This window comes from Exophiala viscosa (genome assembly GCF_022695815.1).
Source record: "Exophiala viscosa unplaced genomic scaffold EDD37scaffold_1, whole genome shotgun sequence".
Taxonomy (NCBI): domain Eukaryota; kingdom Fungi; phylum Ascomycota; class Eurotiomycetes; order Chaetothyriales; family Herpotrichiellaceae; genus Exophiala; species Exophiala viscosa.
In genome coordinates this window covers 2,467,562-2,488,458 of record NW_026944353.1, presented here as the reverse complement: position 1 = coordinate 2,488,458, position 20,897 = coordinate 2,467,562, and the positions used below count along the sequence as shown (strand labels likewise).

Genomic DNA, 20,897 nt, shown 5'->3' with positions numbered 1-20,897 from the left:
GGAAATTCTCATCTTATGTGTCAATGGCGCAAAATCCAATTAGGCCTTCTCCTTGCTTCTTTTGCGCTCACAAAGTCTTTTTCTTGCTGATGTCTCTACATCACCAGGAGAAGGAGACCTGAAAGAAGATAGGACCTGCACTGGTGGGAGCTAACTTACAGGGTCTTCGGTGACATGATAATGTCGCATAGGAGACGAAAAAATCATGCTTCGTGTTTGACCTTCGACGGATTCAAGGTGTAGTATGCTCGTCCGCACACCTACCCCGTGGGGGCTTGGTTTGGCAATGGGTACAGTCATACATATCGTCTATGTCGTCCTTAAGTCGAGGGTTAGGCAGCAGTCAGTCAGTTATAACGCTGTCCTTTCGGTGAGAGTAGTACTGGTTGATGAGCAGTTCGTTCTTCCTCACAACAGACCACCACGACTTGTTCGATGTCACCAAAGCGTGCGAGCTGCCAGCTGCGGTAGAGAAAGCGCGCAAGCTGCTTCTTTGAAATGATGCGTACTGTTGAATTTGGGAAAATGAACTCTGGTGCAGTTGTCCGAGTTGTCCATCTCATAACGTAAAACCGTGGAGGAATGACAAGCGCTCAGAGAGAGTTGAAGTCATAACAACGACGAGATCGTACACATGATTTCAAACAAGGTAAGTACAACCCGGTGGAGATTTCGATAACGAAAGACACCTCTGAGTCTCTGCCTCACTTTCTCACTTCGAACCAATAATTGAAGCATGACCAGCGGCGATAGGAAGACTCAGATGGAAGCCAATCACATCACTTTCCGTTATCCCCTTGTTCCTTTTGGGCAGGTTGATGCGCTCGGCAGAACAAGACAGCCTCGTCGCTCATGATATAAAACCCCAATCCCGAAGGACTTTGACTTTTACTTATCTCTCATCTACCCTCTTGTACACCCAGGAGAACCGCCTCACTTCCTTTCCATTATCCATTCATCATGGCTGTCGACTCCTTGTCCATTCCGGGCTACCATATTTATCGTGAAGACGAAGCCCAATCAGCCTCTTCACTCGACTACTCACAATATAATCCACATCCGTTAGGTGAGTCTTCGATGAAGACTCCGTTGTATGCATTCACTAACTTCGATGAAAGATCAACTGTCGATAAAGGAAATTCCTGCCACTGCGAAGCTCATCCGAGAATTCGCATGGCCCAAAAAGGTCAAATTCAACTGCATAACTCTTCGCGAACCCAAGAAGAATGAATATGCCGCCTTCCGATCGAGAAAAGGACCACGACCGGAGCGACGTGCTTTTGCCATCGTCATTGAGCAAGGCTCTTGCAATGTCGCCGAAGTCGTTGTCAACCTAAGCAAATCCAAAGTCGAGGACTGGAAACCGGTCAACGATGTCATGCCCACTTTGACCCTCGAGGATCTCGACATTGTGGAACGCCTTGCTCGAGAGGACTCTCGAGTCATCGAGGCATGCCGTGGCCTTGGAATCACAGATATGTCCAAAGTGTTTTTCGACGCTTGGGCCATCGGTGTTGAGGAACGATATGGGTTCGAGCGCCGTCTCCAATCAGGACTGGCTTACTACCGCAATTCTTCATTGGATAATCAGTATGCCCATCCTCTGGACTTCTCGGTCGTGGTGGACACCGAGCGGCAGGAAATCCTGAATGTGGATGTCCGCCTTGTCAATGGCGAGCGAACACCAATCCCACTCGAAGAACACAACTACCTCCCAGACTTCATCCAGAAAGGATACCGGCCCGATGTCCTCAAACCCATCAACATCACTCAACCTCAGGGAGTGTCTTTCCGAATGAGGGGCAATGAGTTGACCTGGGCCGGCTACAAGATGCACATTGGTTTCAACTATCGGGAGGGTATTGTCCTTTCAGACGTCAGCATATTCGACCACCAAGAACAGCGAGACCGCGCATTGTTTAACCGTATCAGTGTCGTGGAAATGGTCGTCCCCTATGGCTCTCCCGAGAAGCCCCACCACAAGAAACACGCCTTCGATGTGGGCGAGTACGGCACAGGTCTTATGACAAACTCGCTCAAGTTGGGGTGTGATTGCAAGGGTGCCATTCACTACCTCGACGGCATTGTGAACACTGGCAAGGGTGAAGCGGCGGTAATCAAGAACGCGATATGCATCCACGAAGAAGACAATGGTCTCTTGTACAAGCACACCGACTTCCGAGATGGCAACGTCATCTCCGCTCGAGACCGCAAATTGATCGTCTCTCAAATCATCACGGCGGCGAATTACGAGTACGGCTTCTACCACACCTTCACGCTCGACGGCACATACAAGCTCGAGGTCAAGCTGACAGGTATGCTCAATACCTACTGCATGCACTCGACAGAGCAGGCAGCACCGTGGGGTACCGAAGTTGCTCCTAAACTCAACGCCCAAAATCACCAGCACATCTTTTCGTTACGTGTAGATCCGGAAATCGATGGACCCACCAACTCCATCGTACAAAGCGACGCAGTGCCCTCCGAAGATCCCGTCGGTTCCGAAGGTAACTTCTACGGCAATGGCTTCTACTGCAAGAAGACACCCTTGCGGACTGCCCAAGAGGCAGCCGTCAATTACTGCCACGAAACAAGCCGGGCTTGGGACATTACCAACCCGAGCAAGCTCAATGCGTCTTCCAAGAAACCAGTCTCTTACAAGATCATCAACAACAACTGTCCTGCTCTCCTTGCAAAGCCAGGCAGTGTAGTCTACAAGCGCGCTGCCTTCGCCCGCAAGACATTGTGGGTCGTGCCCTACCGAGATTACGAGCTCTTCCCGGCTGGTGACTACGTCTGCCAGTCTGACGGACGAGACAATCATCCTCACAACCAGACTGTCACGGACTGGGTGGCCAGAAACGAGTCCATCGATAACACCGACATCGTCTGCTACGTACAATTCGGTCTAACGCACTTCCCTCGAACTGAAGATTTCCCTGTGATGCCGGCAGAACCTGTCAGTGTGATGCTCCGGGCTTCGAATTTCTTCACGAAGAATCCTGGCTTGTGGGTTGCTCCGTCAAAACTGTGCGTTGATACAGTATCTCAAAACGCGTTTGACGCTTCTTGTTGTGCGGCGAAGAATCAAGTCAAGCTTTGAGCCGACAAAGGTTCTGCGGGCTCTGAAGGAGTCCTCGTGGCATATCCTACGAGGTGGTTTTTTCTAGCATACGAAGCTAATCATGTCATGCATTGCGAGGAGAATCAAAATGCATAAGTCAGGAAGGAGTAGATAGGGAATCGGAATCCTTAACGACGAATCGCGGTCACGCATCTTAGAATGAATGTACATGAACATCTGAAGCATACCTGAATCAGCTTCAACCATTGAATGTCACAGTAGTCAAGAAGCTCGCCCACACTTGTAAGATGGTCGAGCACACACCAAATTCGAGCGGCGAAACCGATCAATTGCAAAGTCCTCCTTCTGCAAATTCATGACGACTACCCAATGCACCCATGCTGACGGCAAAACCCGATCGGCTCAACAAAAGTTGAAGCGTAAGCAACGCTTACGGACATTGGCGTCGTAGCGTCGACTTTCCTAATCCGTACTATTCCCACTTCTTGACATGCTTGATATCCGACAATCTGTGGGGTTGATCCGCCCCAACTGTGGCGGCCTAGCGATGGAGCATATCACTCCCAATCCGGGCATAATCGAAGCAATGCTTTAACCTCAATTAGGGATACTTAGCCGGAAAGACAAGTGCCTTGCACGAATACTTCACAGACCATAGCCTCTACCTTCCAGAGCCAGAGTATCTCGAGATTGACATTATAATCCGCTGGTTTCAGGTCACTTGTCAGACTCCATACTGGCATAACAACATTCAAGGTCCAACACTGACACACACGGCCATACGTTCACTGCGACACCAGGAGCGAAGGACCAAAACAGGACGCTGAATACACTCGGGACACTTTGCTTCGACAAACCCAGTGACAATCTCAAAAATCGGTGACCATGCCGTCAGACCTCGCCGTCGAGCTCACCGCGCCCAATGGCCGCAAATACACCCAACCAACCGGCCTCTTCATCAACAATGAATGGACACCATCCTCCGACGGCAAGACCATCACAAGCATAAATCCAACGTAAGTACCAAGCACAACCCGCGCGATTCCAACCCCTGACAAGGACGTAAAGCAACGAACAAGAAATCGCATCCGTCCACGCGGCATCAACAGAGGACGTCGACCGCGCCGTCAAAGCAGCCCGCAAAGCCCTGAAACACACCTCTTGGAAGAACCTCCCCGCCACAGACCGAGGCCTTCTCCTAAATCGCCTAGCCGACCTTGTCGATCAGAACCGCGAAACCCTCGCCACAATCGAGACCTGGGACAACGGTAAGCCCTACGCCGACGCCCTGAACGGCGATCTCACCGAGGTGATCGGCACGCTGCGCTACTATGCAGGCTTCGCGGACAAGAAGTTCGGCCAAGTCATTGAGACGACGCCCGACAAATTCGCGTACACTGTGCGCGAACCAGTCGGTGTGTGCGGACAGATCATTCCGTAAGTCTGCCCTTTCTGCCTCCCATCATAGCGCGATAATTGACGTCCACAAAGATGGAACTTCCCACTCGCCATGGCCGCCTGGAAACTCGGTCCCGCCCTAGCATGCGGCAACACCGTCGTCATCAAAGCCGCCGAACAAACGCCCCTTTCTATCCTGGTGTTTGCCAACTTAATCGCCGAAGCCGGCTTCCCACCAGGCGTCGTCAACGTGATCAACGGATACGGCAACATCGCCGGCGCAGCGCTCGCAAAACACATGGACGTCGACAAGATTGCATTCACTGGCAGCACTGCGACCGCCAAACAAATCATGAAGATGGCCAGCGTCAACCTGAAGAATATCACCCTCGAGACAGGCGGGAAGAGTCCACTCATCGTGTTCGACGACGCCGATCTGGACCAGGCCACCGAGTGGGCGCACATAGGCATCATGTCGAACCAGGGACAAATTTGCACCGCAACATCCAGGATCCTCGTGCAGGACGGGATCTACGACAAATTCCTCGTCGCCTTCCGCGCCCAAATCAAGACTATCTCAAAGATAGGTGATCCGTTCGACGAGAACACGTTCCAGGGCCCGCAGGTCACGAAAGCCCAGTACGACCGCATCATGTCGTACGTCGACATCGGCAAGCAAGAAGGCGCGAAGCTGGAGTGTGGTGGTGAGCCCCTCACAACCATGGGCGATGGGAAGGGCTTTTTCATCCAGCCTACTGTATTCACTGGCGTGTCGGAGAACATGCGTATCTACCAGGAGGAAGTATTCGGTCCGTTCGTCGTGATTCAGCGGTTCGGCACCGAGGAGCAGGCGGTGGACTTGGCGAACAATTCCACGTATGGTTTGGGAAGCGCTGTCTTCACGCAGAACCTCGTCCGGGCGCATCGTGTGGCGAAGAACATCGAGGCTGGAATGGTGTGGATCAATTCGAGTCAGGACAGTGACTGGCGTATTCCATTTGGTGGAGTCAAGCAGAGCGGTATTGGAAGGGAGCTTGGTGAGGCGGGTCTGGAGGCGTACTCGAGCATTAAGGCTATCCATGTCAACATGAAGTCGAAGTTGTGATTGCCTGCAATTCTGTAGAAGCTCGTCCCCTGGCAAGGTTTTTGGTACATTTGGATGAGTGCCGGTTATACACTGGCTAGGTTGACCTGATGATGATGAGAATGGCAGGATCATGTCCCTAGTGCGTGCGAGTCTCCGAACCCAGATCGACCCGTGTGAGGAGGGCTGAGAAAGGTCTGCCATCCTCAAACATGGACCGGACTCCGGCATCTGTCACTCCAGCACTATCCTCGTCACTTCCATGTCTGGTGCCAGTGTTTGTAGATCCATGATGCCTTGCACATATGCATGGCAGACTAAGTGATAATGGCCCTGTGGTTGTCTCTCAAGCAGGTACGGGTGGTGTGCACCCCCTAGCACCGCAACTTGGTGCCCTTGCTTCGCCACGCCCTTGTCACTGCGGCCAAAGTAGCCTGACTTCGTGAAAAAGAGGTCTTCACCCCACCGGATTTCAGGATAGTGGTCGAACACTCGCGAATCGGCCAACAGACCGGCTGCCTGTTCCCAATCTAAATATTGCCTGGAAAGATTGTGTGGACATGTCTTCGACTGGTGGATCCTATGCCAGGATTCATCATACCACCACGCGAGAAAGAGAGGCAACGTGGGAGGCACACTCTCGATGAAGTTGAAGCCGCTACAGGTCAGCGCGCACCAGAGCGCCTTGAGGTTGAGGAAGTGGTTGTGCAGTGGCTGCTCGTGTGTGATACTTGAGTCCTGTGGCGACGATACACTTGCCTGGAAGGGTTGACCACGATAGGCATCGAAGAGCCCCCACCCCACGTTCTCGAACAGTCGAATGACCTCTGTCATCGGTCCCGGGAAATCCTGCATGTTATCCACGCTTACGATGAAACATATCTCGTCCAACAGATGCGCATTGACAAACAGTCGCCGACCCACCACAGTATGCTGACCAGGAAAATAGCAGTACCATGGGTTAATCTTTGGGGGAACTGTGAGCATGGAAACCGACCAATCAGGCACCCAAGTCGGTAGGTTCCTGAAGACTTTGCGCGAAGTATGAACATTCCTCTCCCATAGGAACAAACTCCGACTCTCGGCGATCATATGCGTTGCTGCTTCGAGGTAGACTTCCTCGACCTGCTTATCGTAATCAGGCACAACACCAGCGTTCGGCCCAAGACTGCCATTGGACTTCACCAGACCAAGAGCAGCGTAGATATAGTCCCGCGGGTCTGTCGCTTTGGAGTACTCGAAGTGTCCCATGATCATAGCTAAATCGGTCTCGAACAGAGGTCGCGAAATACCAACCGTACCCTCTCAACGTTGCTAATGGCATATGCATTGGCCCCATCCTTGCTGGAGCACCATTTTTGGAATGACAAGAGTTTCCTGGCCTTGAAGGCGTAGCAGAAGACATCCCATGGAAGTGTGAAGGTGCCGGAATGTACTTGTGCCACTTGAGCAACAGCTAATTCCTTGACGATCCATGCTCTGGGAAAGATAGAGTTGTCTAGGAGATCCTCATATGCTGCCCAGCCGGTCTGATTGTCAAGGTCGAACGCTCGAGAGCCATGTAGGCCCAGTCTACGTAGTCGCTGGCACGTCTTGGAGAGCCTTTCATGCGGCAACGAATCCGTCAAGGTCCATATGCCATCCTTGGATATGTCGAAGACTTCTGCGTTGTCAAGAACAGAGCGATCATGCACGTCAAATCTTTCGTTGACGTTCATTCCCACGGCGGTGCGGCAAGCCCATAGAACGGCCAGAACCTCTGCTATCTCAAAAGCTGTTTCTGTGGCTTCACTGGACGGCCCTAGCCATACGATGACGCGCAAAGCATGTTTGTATATCTCCTTCATTAGGGGGATCTGCTCGCTCTTCTCGGCGGAATCATCTTGATTGATGCAGAGTGCATCAACCCAGAGCATCCGGGGCCTGTTCGGCAAGTATCTTGGAAAGCGGTTTGGCGAACGACGAAGAGCGCACAAAGCGGTATAGAGGTTGGCGGTGACATCGATGAATTCGCCTTCGCACTGGACAGTAACTGTTCCTTGTAACGTTTGGGGACGCCATTCATACGAGAGGCATTCGTAAGAATGACTCCTGCTAAGCTCGACACATTTCAAGCCGCAAATGATGGGATCACCCTGTTTTCCTGGTTGCAGCTTAAGTAACCTTATGTTTTGATGTCCTCGTAAAGGAAGTTTGTCATATATCCTGCTCATCTCAAAATCCGCCGCTGCCAGTAATCATAGGCGGAAAAATGGAAACGGTTGAGAGTGCAAGAGATATTCAGAGAGTCCATGTACGAGAGAAACCCATGTCTGAGGCATTGTATGAATCAAGGCAGCAACAAACGAAACACTGCCCGGGATGCCAGCGGGGAACCATAGGCGATTGCAGGTCTTGCAGGGATGATGAGCCCCCTAATGCCTTCATGGCTGTTCGTGATTGGGAGGGATGAGTGCAGCCAGTCACCCTGGTGGTCGACCCCACAGGTACGCTGACAAAGGGACTTTTGCGAGTGGCGAATGTACCAAAGATCCTCGCCAGACATGTTGATGGCGCAAGGATGGAAGATGCTATTTTATTCTGAATGATGTTCTGTTTCGAATAGTCGTCGATTGATATCGAGGTACATAAGGTGTGTGAGGTCAGGCTGAAATGAGGTCAGACATGACAGCAGCTTGACCAAGGTAAGTAGTATATATCCTCGGTATGTATAGAGTACTTCCCTGTTTTCACTTCACCATCACACCCCTATACTTGCAGTCCCCAAACTTTGTCACCAATTCATGGTAAAAGGTTGCTTTGGCCTAGTTGACTAGCTGATGAGGATATCATCCGAAGCTAGACCCAAGCCCCAGGATAAATGGACTTCGACTTCCAGTCCAGCCCGTCGCAAGTACCTGCCTCTGGCGGAGAACGGATGGGTTAATTAGGCTTGACCAGAGGGTCGTCTGCCCAGGGTGGTCAACTCATTCCAAAGGGAGCTGCTTGCGGTCTTAACTGATAGGAGTTGTTTCTCCCTTTAATGCGTAAAATATTTGAAATCATGCTTCTGGCATTCTGTTTTTACCCGTCTACCAGACACGACTATACTACGGTGCATACTTCATGACTCGATCGCACCATTCGGATATGTCCTCCGAACCGCCTGCCTCTGGCAATCTCTTTTTGCCCCAGCTACGAGATACAGGTATCAACCTATGCATATTGCTTCGTGACTCGATCGCACCATTCGAACAACCTCTCCGGTGAACCGCCTTCCTTGCCCAACTCAGCCACCAGATCGGGTCTCACGCTTGCCCTACGACCCCATGGGACAATATACACACCCTGTTCCTTGATAGTCAAGTCAGGCGACAAGCCAGAGTACAATTCAGTGTATGCACCGAAGATGGCTGGATATAGCAACCAATGGTGCAAGATCCATCTTGCAAACGCTGGCCACTGGCTTTCGGTGTGGCGCTGGAGGTCGGATTTGAGGTTTCCTGGATTGTATGACTGCATCTTCGTCAGTACCCCGTCAGCTTCTCGATGTCAGTGAAGCACTTACAGTATGCAGGACGCCATCTCGAGATCCAAATCTCTTGCCAAACTCATGCGCCAGGAAGTAGTTGGCAGCCTTGGTCGCGCCGTAATTCAGCCTGTTTCCTTTGGAATCATCTAGTGTGTCCTGGCCGTCCTTGTCCATCTTCCACGCGAGACCACCTTTGACGGTTTGAACATCTACGGTCAAACTGCCCGCCCAACTCACACGAACAGTCCCCTGCGGTTCGGCTTCAGCAGTGCGTCGGAGTATTGGGAGCAGAAGCTTCGTCAGAAGGAAAGGGCCGAGTATGTTGGTTTGAAACTGCAGATCAATACCTTGTGCGCCTTTGGACCCTTCGGGTGGGACCATGACTCCAGCATTGTTGTTCAGCCAATGAAGTTTGGTTTCACGGGACATGAACTCTTCGGCGGTGGCTTTGATAGTGGTCAGGTCGGATAGATCGAGGTGCAAGTATTCGAGGCTTCCTTCTGACTTGGGGTGGAGCTGCTTGAGGTTATCAATGGCGGCGAGTGCTTTGGCTTCGGAGCGTGCGCCAATGTAGACTTTGGCATTGCGTGAATAGAGAATGGTGGCGAGCTGATAGCCTACTCCTGTATTCGCTCCGGTGATTAAATATACTTTGCCGTTCTGATCAGGTAGGTTCTTTTCGGTGAGGGGAGGGTGAGGAATGGAGAAGGATTGATTCCAAAAGGCGCGAGCTTGGTGGAACATCTTGGAAAGCAATCAAAAAGGTGATCTGAGCGAGTCTGGTTTTACAATTGTAAAAATGAAGACGTCGACTTGTCTGTAGGAGAGTGGCAGATTTTGAGCCTTTAGTAGCTGCGCAAGAAAAGGCACCAAGTTTTATCTCATGTTGATATTCTGGAGCTGTTGTGACGGTGGGGTTATGCAGCTTCCGGAGATAGATTGATCCAGGCAACCGTGATACATATTCTGTATCATCCTAAGAGTTGACGAAGTCAGTGATGTCTTCCACGAAGGACAGGTCCGCGCTCACCTATCAAATTGCAAACAATGCGCTCGCTAAGTGACGTGAGTTCTAGAGCAACATGTCTTGCATTTGCTCCGGCACTTGAATGGGCGCCAATCACAATCTTGTTGTCAGTCTCTTGCATTATCGTGGCGGTTTCCACGACACATGAGTGGCTGTGGATGGCGAGGCTGGGGATAAAATGGGTATAAGATGGAGATCCCTGAAGATGCCTCCACTGGCAGGTCTTATGCATGTTCCCGGGGATTAAACATGTTTCCGGCAGCCCGGCATGGAAATCATGTCCGCCCTGCTTTGATCAGCGAATTCGATTCAGTCTTTGGTGATGGCTGACACGACCACCCATATGGTCTGGCTCACTAGAAAGATAGAATCAGCTTATCACGATCGTCTGCCCAATGTCCATCAATCCAATTTCCTCTCCCCATTTGAGACCAGCCTCTTCGGCCGCAATCTTCCAGTTTCTAGGCGGCGTCCTCACATCCTCATATGCAGCGGATAGTCCTCCACGCACTGTTCCCCAATGCATCCCTATTGATTTCTTGCTCCGCACATCTTGATGAATTCGTATCGAATCCCACGAGTTGGCATGCACATTCGACATGAAGTCCCGTGGCTCGCACAACCCAATCGGCAGTAATGCCAGGTCGAACGGACCCAATAGCTCCCCAACCTGCTTGAATGTTGGACACGCCGGTTGCGCATCTTCCTCTTCGCGAGACAGATTTCGGGCGTGGATAGAACGGTAAGCCGTATCTCCAGAAAAATAAAGCTTCCTGCCATATGCTTGCAGGTCCTGAATCGCGTACGAACACCACAAATCATGGTTTCGGTCGTTGATACTGCGCGAGGAGAAATGCTGCGTTGGTGTGCAAGTGATGCGTACACTTCCCACATCTTCCACACCAATCTCAACTCCATCCCACCAGTCGAGCTCGGTGATGCATGACTGCCCGATTCCATTCGAGATCAACCAGCGTGAATTGTGCAGGCCAACCAGGAATGGCACGTTCGACTGACGCTTGGCGTAAACCGCCTTCAATGTCGCAGTGTCGGCGTGATCATAATGGTTGTGGCTGATGATCACCACGTCAATATCGACCGACTCGAGAAGCTCGTCCAGGGTACACGGCGTTGGCGTATAGCGTTTCGGCCCGAACCAAGTTACTGGCGATGTGCGCTCCGAAAAGACCGGATCACAAAGGATATTGATTCCTCGACTGGCACCCTGTGGACGCGAGGTTTGCAGTAAAAAACTGGCATGACCAATCCAGGTTACCTTGAAGCCCGGATCGGGATTTGCAAAATCGACCTTTCGTACAGGGACAAGTTCATTTCGATCCGCAGGCACCGGCACGAAGGCTGGCTTGTCCCTCCCAAAGCGGACCTGCAGAAGACTTAAAGGGCCACCATTTTGAGGATTGAATGAAGGCCAGGGGTTATTGAAGCCGGTCGGAGGATCACCGACGTGGTGGCTTTTAGGCTCGTCGGGCAGCAACGATGGTAATTGCTTGACGGTGACCATCTTTTGTCGGAGTTCTTGCAGGCAGACGGAAGTTGCTGTCGTGGACTAACAGGACGATGGAGGCATGATATATGCATCAAATAGGTAAGTGTCACGGACTTACCGGGGAGGTGATGCCCGATGGCGCCTAAAACAAAGGTACAGGATCCATGACATCAGCATCTGTCAACTCCAACCTCCACTCCTTGCATGTGCCATGTGGCTTTTGACTTCTCACATCTTCATGTCAAGCAAAGCACAGGGTGTAGTCTGTTATATATCATCGGAGTACTCCAAGGAGAGGTAGCTCATTGTTTCGGCTGCAATACTTGTTGCTGGAGGCCAGAAAGTTCATCTGCCCGAGCCGGTACATTTCCTCCCGCGATCTATTCCCCGCGCATCGGTCATCGGCGGGCCCATTAGCCTGGTCCGGGGCTACACATTCATATACAACTACGACCACCGCACTGCTGAAGTATAAAGGTACAGCACACTCAGCACGTAAGCAAACCCTTGTCTTCAACCCATAAGCTCTCAACCACGGCCCTGGATATCCTCAACCCATGAGGCTCTGCTCGTCCCAATTCACAACGAAACCTACAACCTAGAATTCGATACAGTCAACCTTGATATACACCAAACATAAAGGCACAGACACAAACAGACTTCATCATGCTTCCACCCCTGATAGCGCTAGAAGAGCACTTCTTCTCCCACGCCGCCTCAAATGACACTCTTATGCGCGAGCAATATTCCGAACAATTCAAACATATACCCGGCCTGGCCGATAAATTGACCGACCTAGGAAGCCTACGCCTCGACAACATGAAAGCAGGCCAGGTCAGCCTCCAGATAATATCCCACGCACCAGGCACCATGACGCCCAACGAATGCAAAGATGCCAATGACCAGCTCTTTGCCGCCATCAAGCAGCACCCATCCCGATACGCTGGCTTCGCCGTCCTTCCCGTCGCCGATCCACAAGCCATTGCCACGGAACTGACACGCTGTGTGAAAGAGCTAGGCTTCGTAGGTGCCCTGGTAAGCTCACCTCCATCCTGCCCTATCGCTCTCCCAAGCAAAAAGCATTGTCCCAGTCTCTATCATCTACCCCTGAGCCCTGCCAATATCGTGTCTGACAAGACGCCTTGATCGTCTAGATCGACTCCCACACCAATGAAGGCACCTACTTCGACGGAGACTCCTACCTCCCCCTCTTCGAGACCGCTCAATCCCTCAACACCCCAGTCTACATCCACCCAACATGGCCCACCCCCTCAGCCCTCAGTTCTTTCTACACAGGCTCCTTCCCCCAATCCGCTTCAAAATCAATATCCGCATCAGCGTTTGGCTGGCACTCCGACGTCGCCACCCACATATTACGTCTCGTCGCTTCGGGGCTCTTCGACAAAGTTCCCAACCTCAAGATCATAATAGGCCACATGGGCGAGATGCTGCCCTTTATGCTCGACCGCATATGCCAGCTCTCCCCACGCTGGGGCAAGCATCAACGAACGTTCAAGGAGATTTACGACACGAATATATACATCACGACCAGTGGAAACTGGAGCGTCGATCCCATGGCTTGTATCCTCCGGAACACCAAGCTCGATCATATACTCTACAGCGTCGATTACCCGTTCGCCAGGAACGAGGATGGTCTACAGTTCATGCAGGATCTACAGAAGAGTGGTCTTGTCACAGACGAGCAGTTGGAGGATATTGCGTACAGGAATGCTGAGAGGTTATTGCGAGTCAAGACTGGTCCCGCGTGGGATTAAGAGTGCAGGATTACCGCCCAGACTACCGGCAGTGCAGAATGCAGAACTCTTCAAAGTGCAGAATTGTCCCAAAACGGCAATGTCACGACCAAGACTACCGTGAGTGCAGAATGCAGAATTGTAGATCCGGCAATTCTGCACTTCGTGAATTCTGCATTCTGCACTGCCGGTAGTCTGGGTCCGTGACTTCAATCATCGGTGCGACGACCTTGACGTACCAAAGCTGAAGAAAAGTCTTCGACCATCTTTATATTCTGTCTCGCCTAAGTGCGTAGCATACATTAAGCTCACCATATACCAAAGCCAATATGCCAATCCCAATCCACCACATTTTCCAACTCCTCGCTCAAATGTCGCAGACACAAATTTCCGAACAAATCACACGACAAAGACATCATCTCCTCGAAACCTTCCTTATAGGCCTACTCCCGCCCCCAAATTCCGCCGGATCAACAGTCCTATACCCACTCCTCCTCGTATTCTCTCTCTTCGGCGGCGCCCGTTCCGGCGAATGCTCCTCAATCACCTCGACAATATCATCCTCCGCACTCTCACTCGGCTCAACACGCTCCTCCACCACGACCGTCTCTTCGCGCACCACCCTCTCCCTGCGTGGTCGAGGCGGACTTCTCGGCGGTCCACTCGCCTCCGTCATGGCCCGACTTCGACTACGACTTCGCCGTCTATGTCGAATGACTTCCTCCTGAACCACGCCCCCGCCACGCTGGAAACCAGCAAGCCTAAATGCGCTGAGGAAGATATATAGCAGGAGTATAAATCCGGCTATTGAGCCTAACACTATACCGATGAGAGCGCCTGGTGCGGGACCAGAGTTCAAGCCAGCATATGTGGTGGGGATGGCCAGAATGACATCCGTTCGTTTGTCCAGGGATTGTGATTGTGATATTGAGTCGATGTATATCGTTGGATGTATTTGTAGTGCTTCCGAGACAGAGTTACGAGCAGACGTAGTTGCTGAGCGAGATGTGATAGCGCGCTCCGATATACGGACTGTTCCTCTTATGATGAGTGCGAATATTGATGCGACGGGTGTGCTCGATGTCGAAGAATCTCGTGAGGCCAATGGCAGAGCAAAAGACAGTGTCCTAGCGAGGATTGATTTGAGGTGCGCGCTCGAGGCAATGCGGGCAGACACCGTGGGCGCCATGTGCTCTGGGAGAGGTGCACTGCACCCGTGCTTTCACTGATCTGTGCCCTTCTCTTATTCCCCCAAGGTATTCCCGGCTTATTGTGTGTCTGTGCACGAACGTTGAAGTTGGTTCTTTTTAATTGATGTAGGAGATGTTGTCAATGCTTCGGCTCGGCGGATTGGTTGCGGGCACCAATGGCTGGGTGACTCGGTAGGCAAGAGACAATCAGCCTTCAAAGCGGTAAAGACGACAGTATAGATCTTAGAGTTGAAGTATTTCGAAGAACGAACGACTTGAACAACATACACGTCAGTCACCACAGAAAGTCGGAAGCGAGAAGGTAGAAAGTTGTAGATTGCGAATGCAGGAAGAGAAATTGAGGTGGTGATCATCTGCAGGCACTTTACTGGACCCACGAATTCCCAGCCACTGGTTCAACATGGCACGTCAGATGCCGCTATGCCGCGCCAAAAGCTAGGCTCCCTAACTTAGGCTCCCTAATAAGTTAGGGTCACTAGGCCTGTTATTCCGGTGGTTGGTGTCTCGGGCCTTGCCATAGATGCCCCTCCCGGTACCCATTACCTTGTTCTGCGGGTTATTGACCTCATCTTGTCCATACCGCCATACCCTGCTCAAAATCTTTGGCTTTTGCGGCTCTGATTGTAGGTTTAATGAAACCAAGTTCAACCACGACGACCCGTGGACCAGATTCAGAGTTCTCATTGAGATTTCTGCACGCATCCAGAAAACCCAGAACAATGCCATGCCTTCACCAAAACTCAAGATACACCATACTCCAGTCGCTATGAAATTTTGATCGTTTCCAGTGAATGCAACAACACGCCTAGAATCCAGCAGGGTCACCCAAATCCCACTTCCGCGCCGTCAGTTTCCGCTGTTTCTTCACCGTGGCAGGTGGTTCCTCCTCGTCTGTAGCCTGGCCGACACTAGAGCTTCTCAACGACAGCTTTCGAGGAGAGACATCGGCAACCTGTAGATGGTCCTCACTGCTCCTCGGTTTGACCGTCGCATTGCTGTCTTCTCGTGTCCTCAACGAGGCCAGGAACGGATTCGTGGCGATGTTACTGTTCGACGTCTCTTGGAGGACCAACCCCTTGACTGGGGATTTAGGTGCTGTTCGCGACTTCTTCGTCGGACTTCTCGTCTGCATCTCTTGCTCAAATGCTCGAATCTTTGCTCGAAGAGTGTCGTTTTCTCTTTCAAGGTCTTCCACTCTGCTGTCGCTGGATTGATCTTCATGGATCGTAATCCTGGCCGTCTTCTCGAGGATTTCGAGCTTGCCGTCCACAAATGCTTCGTTCTGCATCTTCTCATGCTCCCACGCCTCCCTCCATCGTTCCTTTTCTTCTTCCAAATGCTGATCCATCTCGTTCCAGCACTCTTCTCGGACTTCCTGTTCCATCACCACAAGCTTGTCCTCTGCCGCCTGCAGCTTCAATTCAGCCTCGGTTCTCTTGATTTCTTCCTCTGCCAGTTTCATCGCCAACGCGTCACATTCTTCTCCCAGCCTGCTGGCTTCGTTGGTCGCTTGTTCCAATTCTTGAGCACTGAAATAGCTATTTGGCATGTCATGAGGTGTCGTCCGACCACTGTGTATCGTCCTGCCGTGACCAGGCCCACCGAGTATTGCACTGGTCACACTAGGTATTCTGGGAACAGTCACTTCTCGCGCCAACGCCGAATACCTCAGAATCTGACTGGTGGCATTGAAGTCGCCCAGTGGATCAGCTGTCACAATCATGACTGCCTTTTGGGGCTGTCGATATGAGCTAGCATGGGTTGATGATGGGAAAGAGTTGGATAACAGCAACTCGGTGAGCTTGCACTGTCGGAAGGGGACGATGGGCTTGCTTCCCTCCAGCTGACAGTCACTTTGAACCTGAAGACACTGGCCAAGATACATCAAACTTTCGTTGATCTTGCCAGCCTCAGCAAGCGTGGATCCGGTGGTTTTGGCATTCCTGGCACGTTCCGAACCTGCCAAATCGACAATGGACATGGTTCCGCCTGTCCATGCTGGCATCACATATGCCGCATGTCCTTGCATTTCCGTCTTTTTCTTGACCTCGATACAAAAGAAGCCGTGACTTCTCGAGCTGACGCTGTTGCTGCCTGTCCCTGCGACTCGTCTTTCCGTCAATCCGGTTTCAAGAACAAGCATGGCCTCGTCGTAATTCGCACACACAATCTTTCGAAGACCCGCCACCACCTTTTTATCTGGAGACATCTCCGTGTTCTTGAACAACAGCGGTCGCCGTAAGAGGCCTTTCTGCAGAGCTGCTCCTTGTCTCGTTGACATGGCAGGCCCATTGGAAGGTGCTTGGGTAGAAAGAAGATCAAAGATACGGTCATTGTAAACCTCGTACATTGATACCAGGACGACATATTCGGCTCTGGACTCGACTTCGATGGAAAAGGATGACATGTTCGGATGTTGTGGAAACGTACTAGGTCTCGGCAACGGTGCTTTTCGCATGGTATGTGCCATCGAATCCTTAACAATCTTGGTTTTAGTAGGCGATCTTGTAAGGCTTCTCAAATGGGCCAAAAGAGGGACTTTGGAAGGGGGCTTCCAAGGATTCTTCTCGGGCGAAGAATTGGTCTCTTGGATGTTGGGTAGCATCCGCACCGTAGATGGACCGCCTGGGAAGTGGTTTGGGACAAAAACAATAGATGACGGTCTCGCGGCTGTGCTTGTGCGTGTGCAGTCCGGGGGAGTTTTGGGAAAGGAGCCGGGAAGCTCGGGATTGCCTACCATCATGGGGGTTTGCGCTCTCGACATGGGTGTCTGAGCTCTTGATAGCCTTCCTCGATCGCTGTCGCCATAGACTGATTCCAAGAAAGTTGTTGCTGATAGGATCTGAGCCTCCGAGACATCAGATGCTTGTATTGATGACAAGAGTGCCGTCTCTGTAGGTGATGGACGTCGTATACTTTGTCCGATTGATCTGAAAAGCACATCGAGGGACATTTGCGTCAAACCTCTCTGTGACTTCGATCCAAGTATGGTATGACTCTGCCAACATAGTCAGCCATGATTCCACCTTTTTCAATGTGTCTCACCTTCCCACTTCCAGTGACTCCCAGTGTAGCAACAAGGCCATCCCTTCCTGTTTGTAAGACAGTCTTAATTGTGTCCGCAGTGCCCGTCTCTTGAAAAACATCGAGCTGTGATGCTGCCTCGTCGAAGATCTTGGTGAAGCCGAATCTTTCGATGGCTCGCTTCCTAGAGTCATTGGGAGGTTGGAGTGTGATGTGCGTCGGGAAGGAGCTGTGCGCATCTTGCCTCTGAGAGTTTGCGGACTCTACTATAAGCCATGGTTCGTTCTTCTGTGTGGGCAGCTGATGGTCAATGGGAGGTCGTAGCCGTAAGTAGACCTGGAACAGCGATGTTTGCGTCGCCATTTTGGCAGTGTTGTCCGTAACGAAATGAGGTCTGCCGCAGATTTGTATTCGCAAAAGATGGCGTTCGTCTTCACAGTGATCGTGGGCGCAGTGACCAGATCTTCAGGCCAAGTGCAATGCTGCATTGGCATATGCTTTGTTTACTGTACCGGCCCAATTAGGAAGGTGGCACTCACGGCAGCCGCTACTTGCAGCCTTGCCACGACCACCCTTGGCTTTGGAGTGCTCCAAGACCTCTACTTGTTACAGTATAACATGGCATCAGAAACGCAACAATTCTTCCCACATACTCCTTACTCGATTCTAGGAAGGTCATAGTAAAGTGAGCAGCCCGAGTGGGTTTTGGGGCAATTCTACAAAGGGGAAGGGAACTCGGTCCTGGTAGAAAGTGACTGCATTTCGCCAAGTACGATCGATCACAGCGCCCTCGAAAAGTAGGTCATAACAATACGATATTGTGAGCTCAAAAGTCCTCATCAACTCTTATACAATGTTCAATTACTCTACCCAGTTTGCTGCTGGCCGCTGCAATTATCCAATGCCCATCCACCGGGCTATCCAAGGTCATTAGTCCATCATCAAATGCTTGTCCTTTTGATACAGCTCCTCAATCTTGGCCCGTCTCTGCTCGCTCCTGACCTTGAGGTCAAATTTGAACGGCAACGGACCTCCAATGACATTACTCGTCATCGCAAACGGGTCAGGCCATTGCAACTGACCATCTGGTCCAACATTCGGTTTCATGGTGAAGGCCCATAATAAAGACCCGCAGCCGACCAACAATTCAGCCTCCGTGACCTCAATGCCCGGGCACATCCGTCGACCTCGGCCAAATCCATGATGTCCCAGTAGGCGAGGATGTACCGTCAGTGGTTCTTGGTATGTCGGATACTCGGCCTCGAGCCATCGGCCCGGGTTGTAGGCATCAGCGTCAGGATACAGAGTGGGATCGCGTGCCATGGATAAATCGATGGCGTGTACGACAGCTCCTTTCGGAATATAGTAGCCTTCGTACTCGTCATCGTCAGTGACAAGACGAGGGACGCCGAGCGGGACTGGTGGGCGCCACCGGATACATTCCTTGATACATGCTCGCAGAATAGGAAGGTTGGGAGAGTCGCTGAGGTCGATAATTCGATCGTGTCCCACCACAGCATCGATCTCGGCACGACACTTCTCCTGCCATTCTGGGTGAAGCACCATGGCCAGGAAGAAGCAATACAGGGGTCCACCAATAGTGAAGATTGCCACGGTACACAACATGCCTACAGCGTATGCAGCTTCATGCTCGTCGAAACCGAAGTCTTTGCCGTCACCTTTCTTTTCAGCAGCATCCTTGCGTTCGAAGTAGGTCCGCGCAAATGAGACTTCAGCAATACCTCGATCCATCTCATTGCGGACCTGGGTCATGAGACCTTTCCACAGACGCTCCTCACGTTCTCGTCGTTGTCGGCATGGCTTCTTGGCGGTGTTGATCCATTCCGGAAGGGCCCCTAAGAACGGCATGATATTGGTGATTGGTCCACTGGCTGAGGGAGAAATCTGTGGAATGAATTCGGCCGCATTCTTGCAATGCGCGGCTGCTGATGCCGGAGAACCAAAACAAAGTCTTGAGGCAATTCGGCCGCAGAAGCGATCGGTTTGTGAATAATGATCCTGGGGATCCTGAAGGAGATTGTACAAGAATCGCTTTGCCTCCACCGGGATGTAACCGTGATATTGACTGTTGTATGCAGAGTTCAATGATGTATGGGCAAATTTCCTTTGCATGCGCCAGTGATCTTTCAGGCATTAGCTGAAGCCCCTCAAAACGAGTACTGATACTCACCTCCATACTCGAGCAAGGGTAAGTATTGTGCCTGCGAGTGACTACCAGGTACCGCAGCGACTTCCGGTCTCGAAGAATATTGAGGAGCGCGTTTGCAGTACAGTTCCTGAGCAATGTCGCTGTCGCCAAGCCAGATGTGCATCTCACCACAAGCTGTCAGTCTGAAGAACCCCTTGTACTCATCGGCCCACTTCTTCATGGAATTCCAGGGGGCGTTGGCATCGATATCGACTCGTCCGATATAAGGAATCGTACTAGGAGGTCCCGGTACGAGTCGGAGGCCCTTGGGTGGTTTGTCCTTGAAGAGGAGATAGCGCAGAAAGCCGAAGAGAGCAGGGCATAGCAAAACCGTTGCTAGTATTGTCCATTTGTATGTGATAAAGATGTTGTTTGTGAATGTCTGTGAGTGAAGGACTTGAGAGGTAGCATTTGGAAAGGAAGCAATGGGCAAGGAAGAATACAATGTAGCCATGTTAACGAATGTACGGGTTCAATTCCACGTGGGGAAGTGAGGCGAGTATAGCGACATTAAAGAATGAATGAGACCTGTGTCATAGATTATATGTTCACGCCGAGAGGACTCACTGTAGCACTTAAGGCAGGCGCGGGCGGGCCTTAAGCAGACAAACGTTGTTGACATCTGTGAATTTCCTCTCCACATCGGTGGTCCGCGATGAGATTCATCGTCTCCCATTCGCTAGTGTTATCGCGAGCCTTGCATATTTCGCATATTAGTGTCCGGCACTGCCATCATCAATCAGGCAATAATGGGGTCACTGCGCGTGCGGCTGACATGAAAGTAACAAGCGTAAGGGAATCCTCTAGAGAGGGCCTTGGATGTATTATTAGATGACGCTAAACCCTTTGTAGTAGCTGGCTCTATGGAGACCAATTCCCGACCAATAATCTCCGACGAGGCTGCTATTGGTCTTTGTCTAGTTTGACAGCATCTAACACGGTCTCGCCATCTCGGACCGGAGATGTCAGAGCGAGGTACACACAAGAAATTCCTTTATGTTACAAAAAGACGTCGCGTCCCCTCATCTCACACGACCAAACTTAAAGAAGACTGCCCGATTGAGGCAACATACCCATCCATGGTGAA

The 20,897-nt window shown here is 51.4% G+C and overlaps 9 protein-coding genes across 9 annotated transcripts; 3 read left to right on the top strand and 6 right to left on the bottom strand.

The window, feature by feature from the left end:
* Window positions 1-727: 727 nt before the first annotated feature.
* Window positions 728-3,135, top strand: EDD37DRAFT_48043 (copper amine oxidase). Its single transcript, XM_062813216.1, has 2 exons — window positions 728-1,066; window positions 1,119-3,135. Exons 1-2 carry the CDS (start codon window positions 961-963, stop codon window positions 3,101-3,103), a joined length of 2,091 nt encoding a protein of 696 aa, XP_062675225.1. The 5' UTR covers window positions 728-960; the 3' UTR covers window positions 3,104-3,135.
* A 519-nt stretch (window positions 3,136-3,654) lies between these two features.
* Window positions 3,655-5,695, top strand: EDD37DRAFT_671155 (putative betaine-aldehyde dehydrogenase). Its single transcript, XM_062819394.1, has 3 exons — window positions 3,655-4,101; window positions 4,154-4,522; window positions 4,577-5,695. Exons 1-3 carry the CDS (start codon window positions 3,971-3,973, stop codon window positions 5,586-5,588), a joined length of 1,512 nt encoding a protein of 503 aa, XP_062675224.1. The 5' UTR covers window positions 3,655-3,970; the 3' UTR covers window positions 5,589-5,695.
* A 189-nt stretch (window positions 5,696-5,884) lies between these two features.
* Window positions 5,885-7,824, bottom strand: EDD37DRAFT_671148 (heterokaryon incompatibility protein-domain-containing protein; the record flags this gene model as incomplete). Its single annotated transcript, XM_062819393.1, has 3 exons — window positions 6,869-7,824; window positions 5,926-6,836; window positions 5,885-5,900 (listed from the first exon to the last, which is right to left on the bottom strand). Exons 1-3 carry the CDS (start codon window positions 7,778-7,780, stop codon window positions 5,885-5,887), a joined length of 1,839 nt encoding a protein of 612 aa, XP_062675223.1. The 5' UTR covers window positions 7,781-7,824.
* A 938-nt stretch (window positions 7,825-8,762) lies between these two features.
* On the bottom strand, window positions 8,763-9,822 carry EDD37DRAFT_645093 (short-chain dehydrogenase; the record flags this gene model as incomplete). Its single annotated transcript, XM_062817597.1, has 2 exons — window positions 8,763-9,062; window positions 9,115-9,822. The coding sequence occupies 2 exons, from the start codon at window positions 9,820-9,822 to the stop codon at window positions 8,763-8,765; spliced, it is 1,008 nt and encodes a 335-aa protein (XP_062675222.1).
* A 327-nt stretch (window positions 9,823-10,149) lies between these two features.
* On the bottom strand, window positions 10,150-11,722 carry EDD37DRAFT_47989 (beta-lactamase superfamily domain-containing protein). Its single transcript, XM_062813203.1, has one exon. It carries the CDS (start codon window positions 11,625-11,627, stop codon window positions 10,476-10,478), a length of 1,152 nt encoding a protein of 383 aa, XP_062675221.1. The 5' UTR covers window positions 11,628-11,722; the 3' UTR covers window positions 10,150-10,475.
* A 432-nt stretch (window positions 11,723-12,154) lies between these two features.
* EDD37DRAFT_47991 (uncharacterized protein) lies at window positions 12,155-13,584 on the top strand. The gene is made up of 2 exons (XM_062813204.1): window positions 12,155-12,647; window positions 12,767-13,584. The coding sequence occupies exons 1-2, from the start codon at window positions 12,279-12,281 to the stop codon at window positions 13,385-13,387; spliced, it is 990 nt and encodes a 329-aa protein (XP_062675220.1). The 5' UTR covers window positions 12,155-12,278; the 3' UTR covers window positions 13,388-13,584.
* EDD37DRAFT_616695 (uncharacterized protein) lies at window positions 13,458-14,869 on the bottom strand. The gene has a single exon (XM_062815684.1). It carries the CDS (start codon window positions 14,553-14,555, stop codon window positions 13,782-13,784), a length of 774 nt encoding a protein of 257 aa, XP_062675219.1. The 5' UTR covers window positions 14,556-14,869; the 3' UTR covers window positions 13,458-13,781.
* A 513-nt stretch (window positions 14,870-15,382) lies between these two features.
* On the bottom strand, window positions 15,383-17,964 carry EDD37DRAFT_655380 (kinesin family member 20/23; the record flags this gene model as incomplete). The annotated part of the gene is made up of 3 exons (XM_062818756.1): window positions 15,383-17,053; window positions 17,315-17,575; window positions 17,623-17,964. The coding sequence occupies 3 exons, from the start codon at window positions 17,962-17,964 to the stop codon at window positions 15,383-15,385; spliced, it is 2,274 nt and encodes a 757-aa protein (XP_062675218.1).
* Window positions 17,965-18,337: 373 nt separating this feature from the next.
* Window positions 18,338-20,483, bottom strand: EDD37DRAFT_616692 (cytochrome P450 oxidoreductase). The gene is made up of 2 exons (XM_062815683.1): window positions 19,793-20,483; window positions 18,338-19,745 (listed from the first exon to the last, which is right to left on the bottom strand). The coding sequence occupies exons 1-2, from the start codon at window positions 20,262-20,264 to the stop codon at window positions 18,532-18,534; spliced, it is 1,686 nt and encodes a 561-aa protein (XP_062675217.1). The 5' UTR covers window positions 20,265-20,483; the 3' UTR covers window positions 18,338-18,531.
* Window positions 20,484-20,897: the final 414 nt, after the last annotated feature.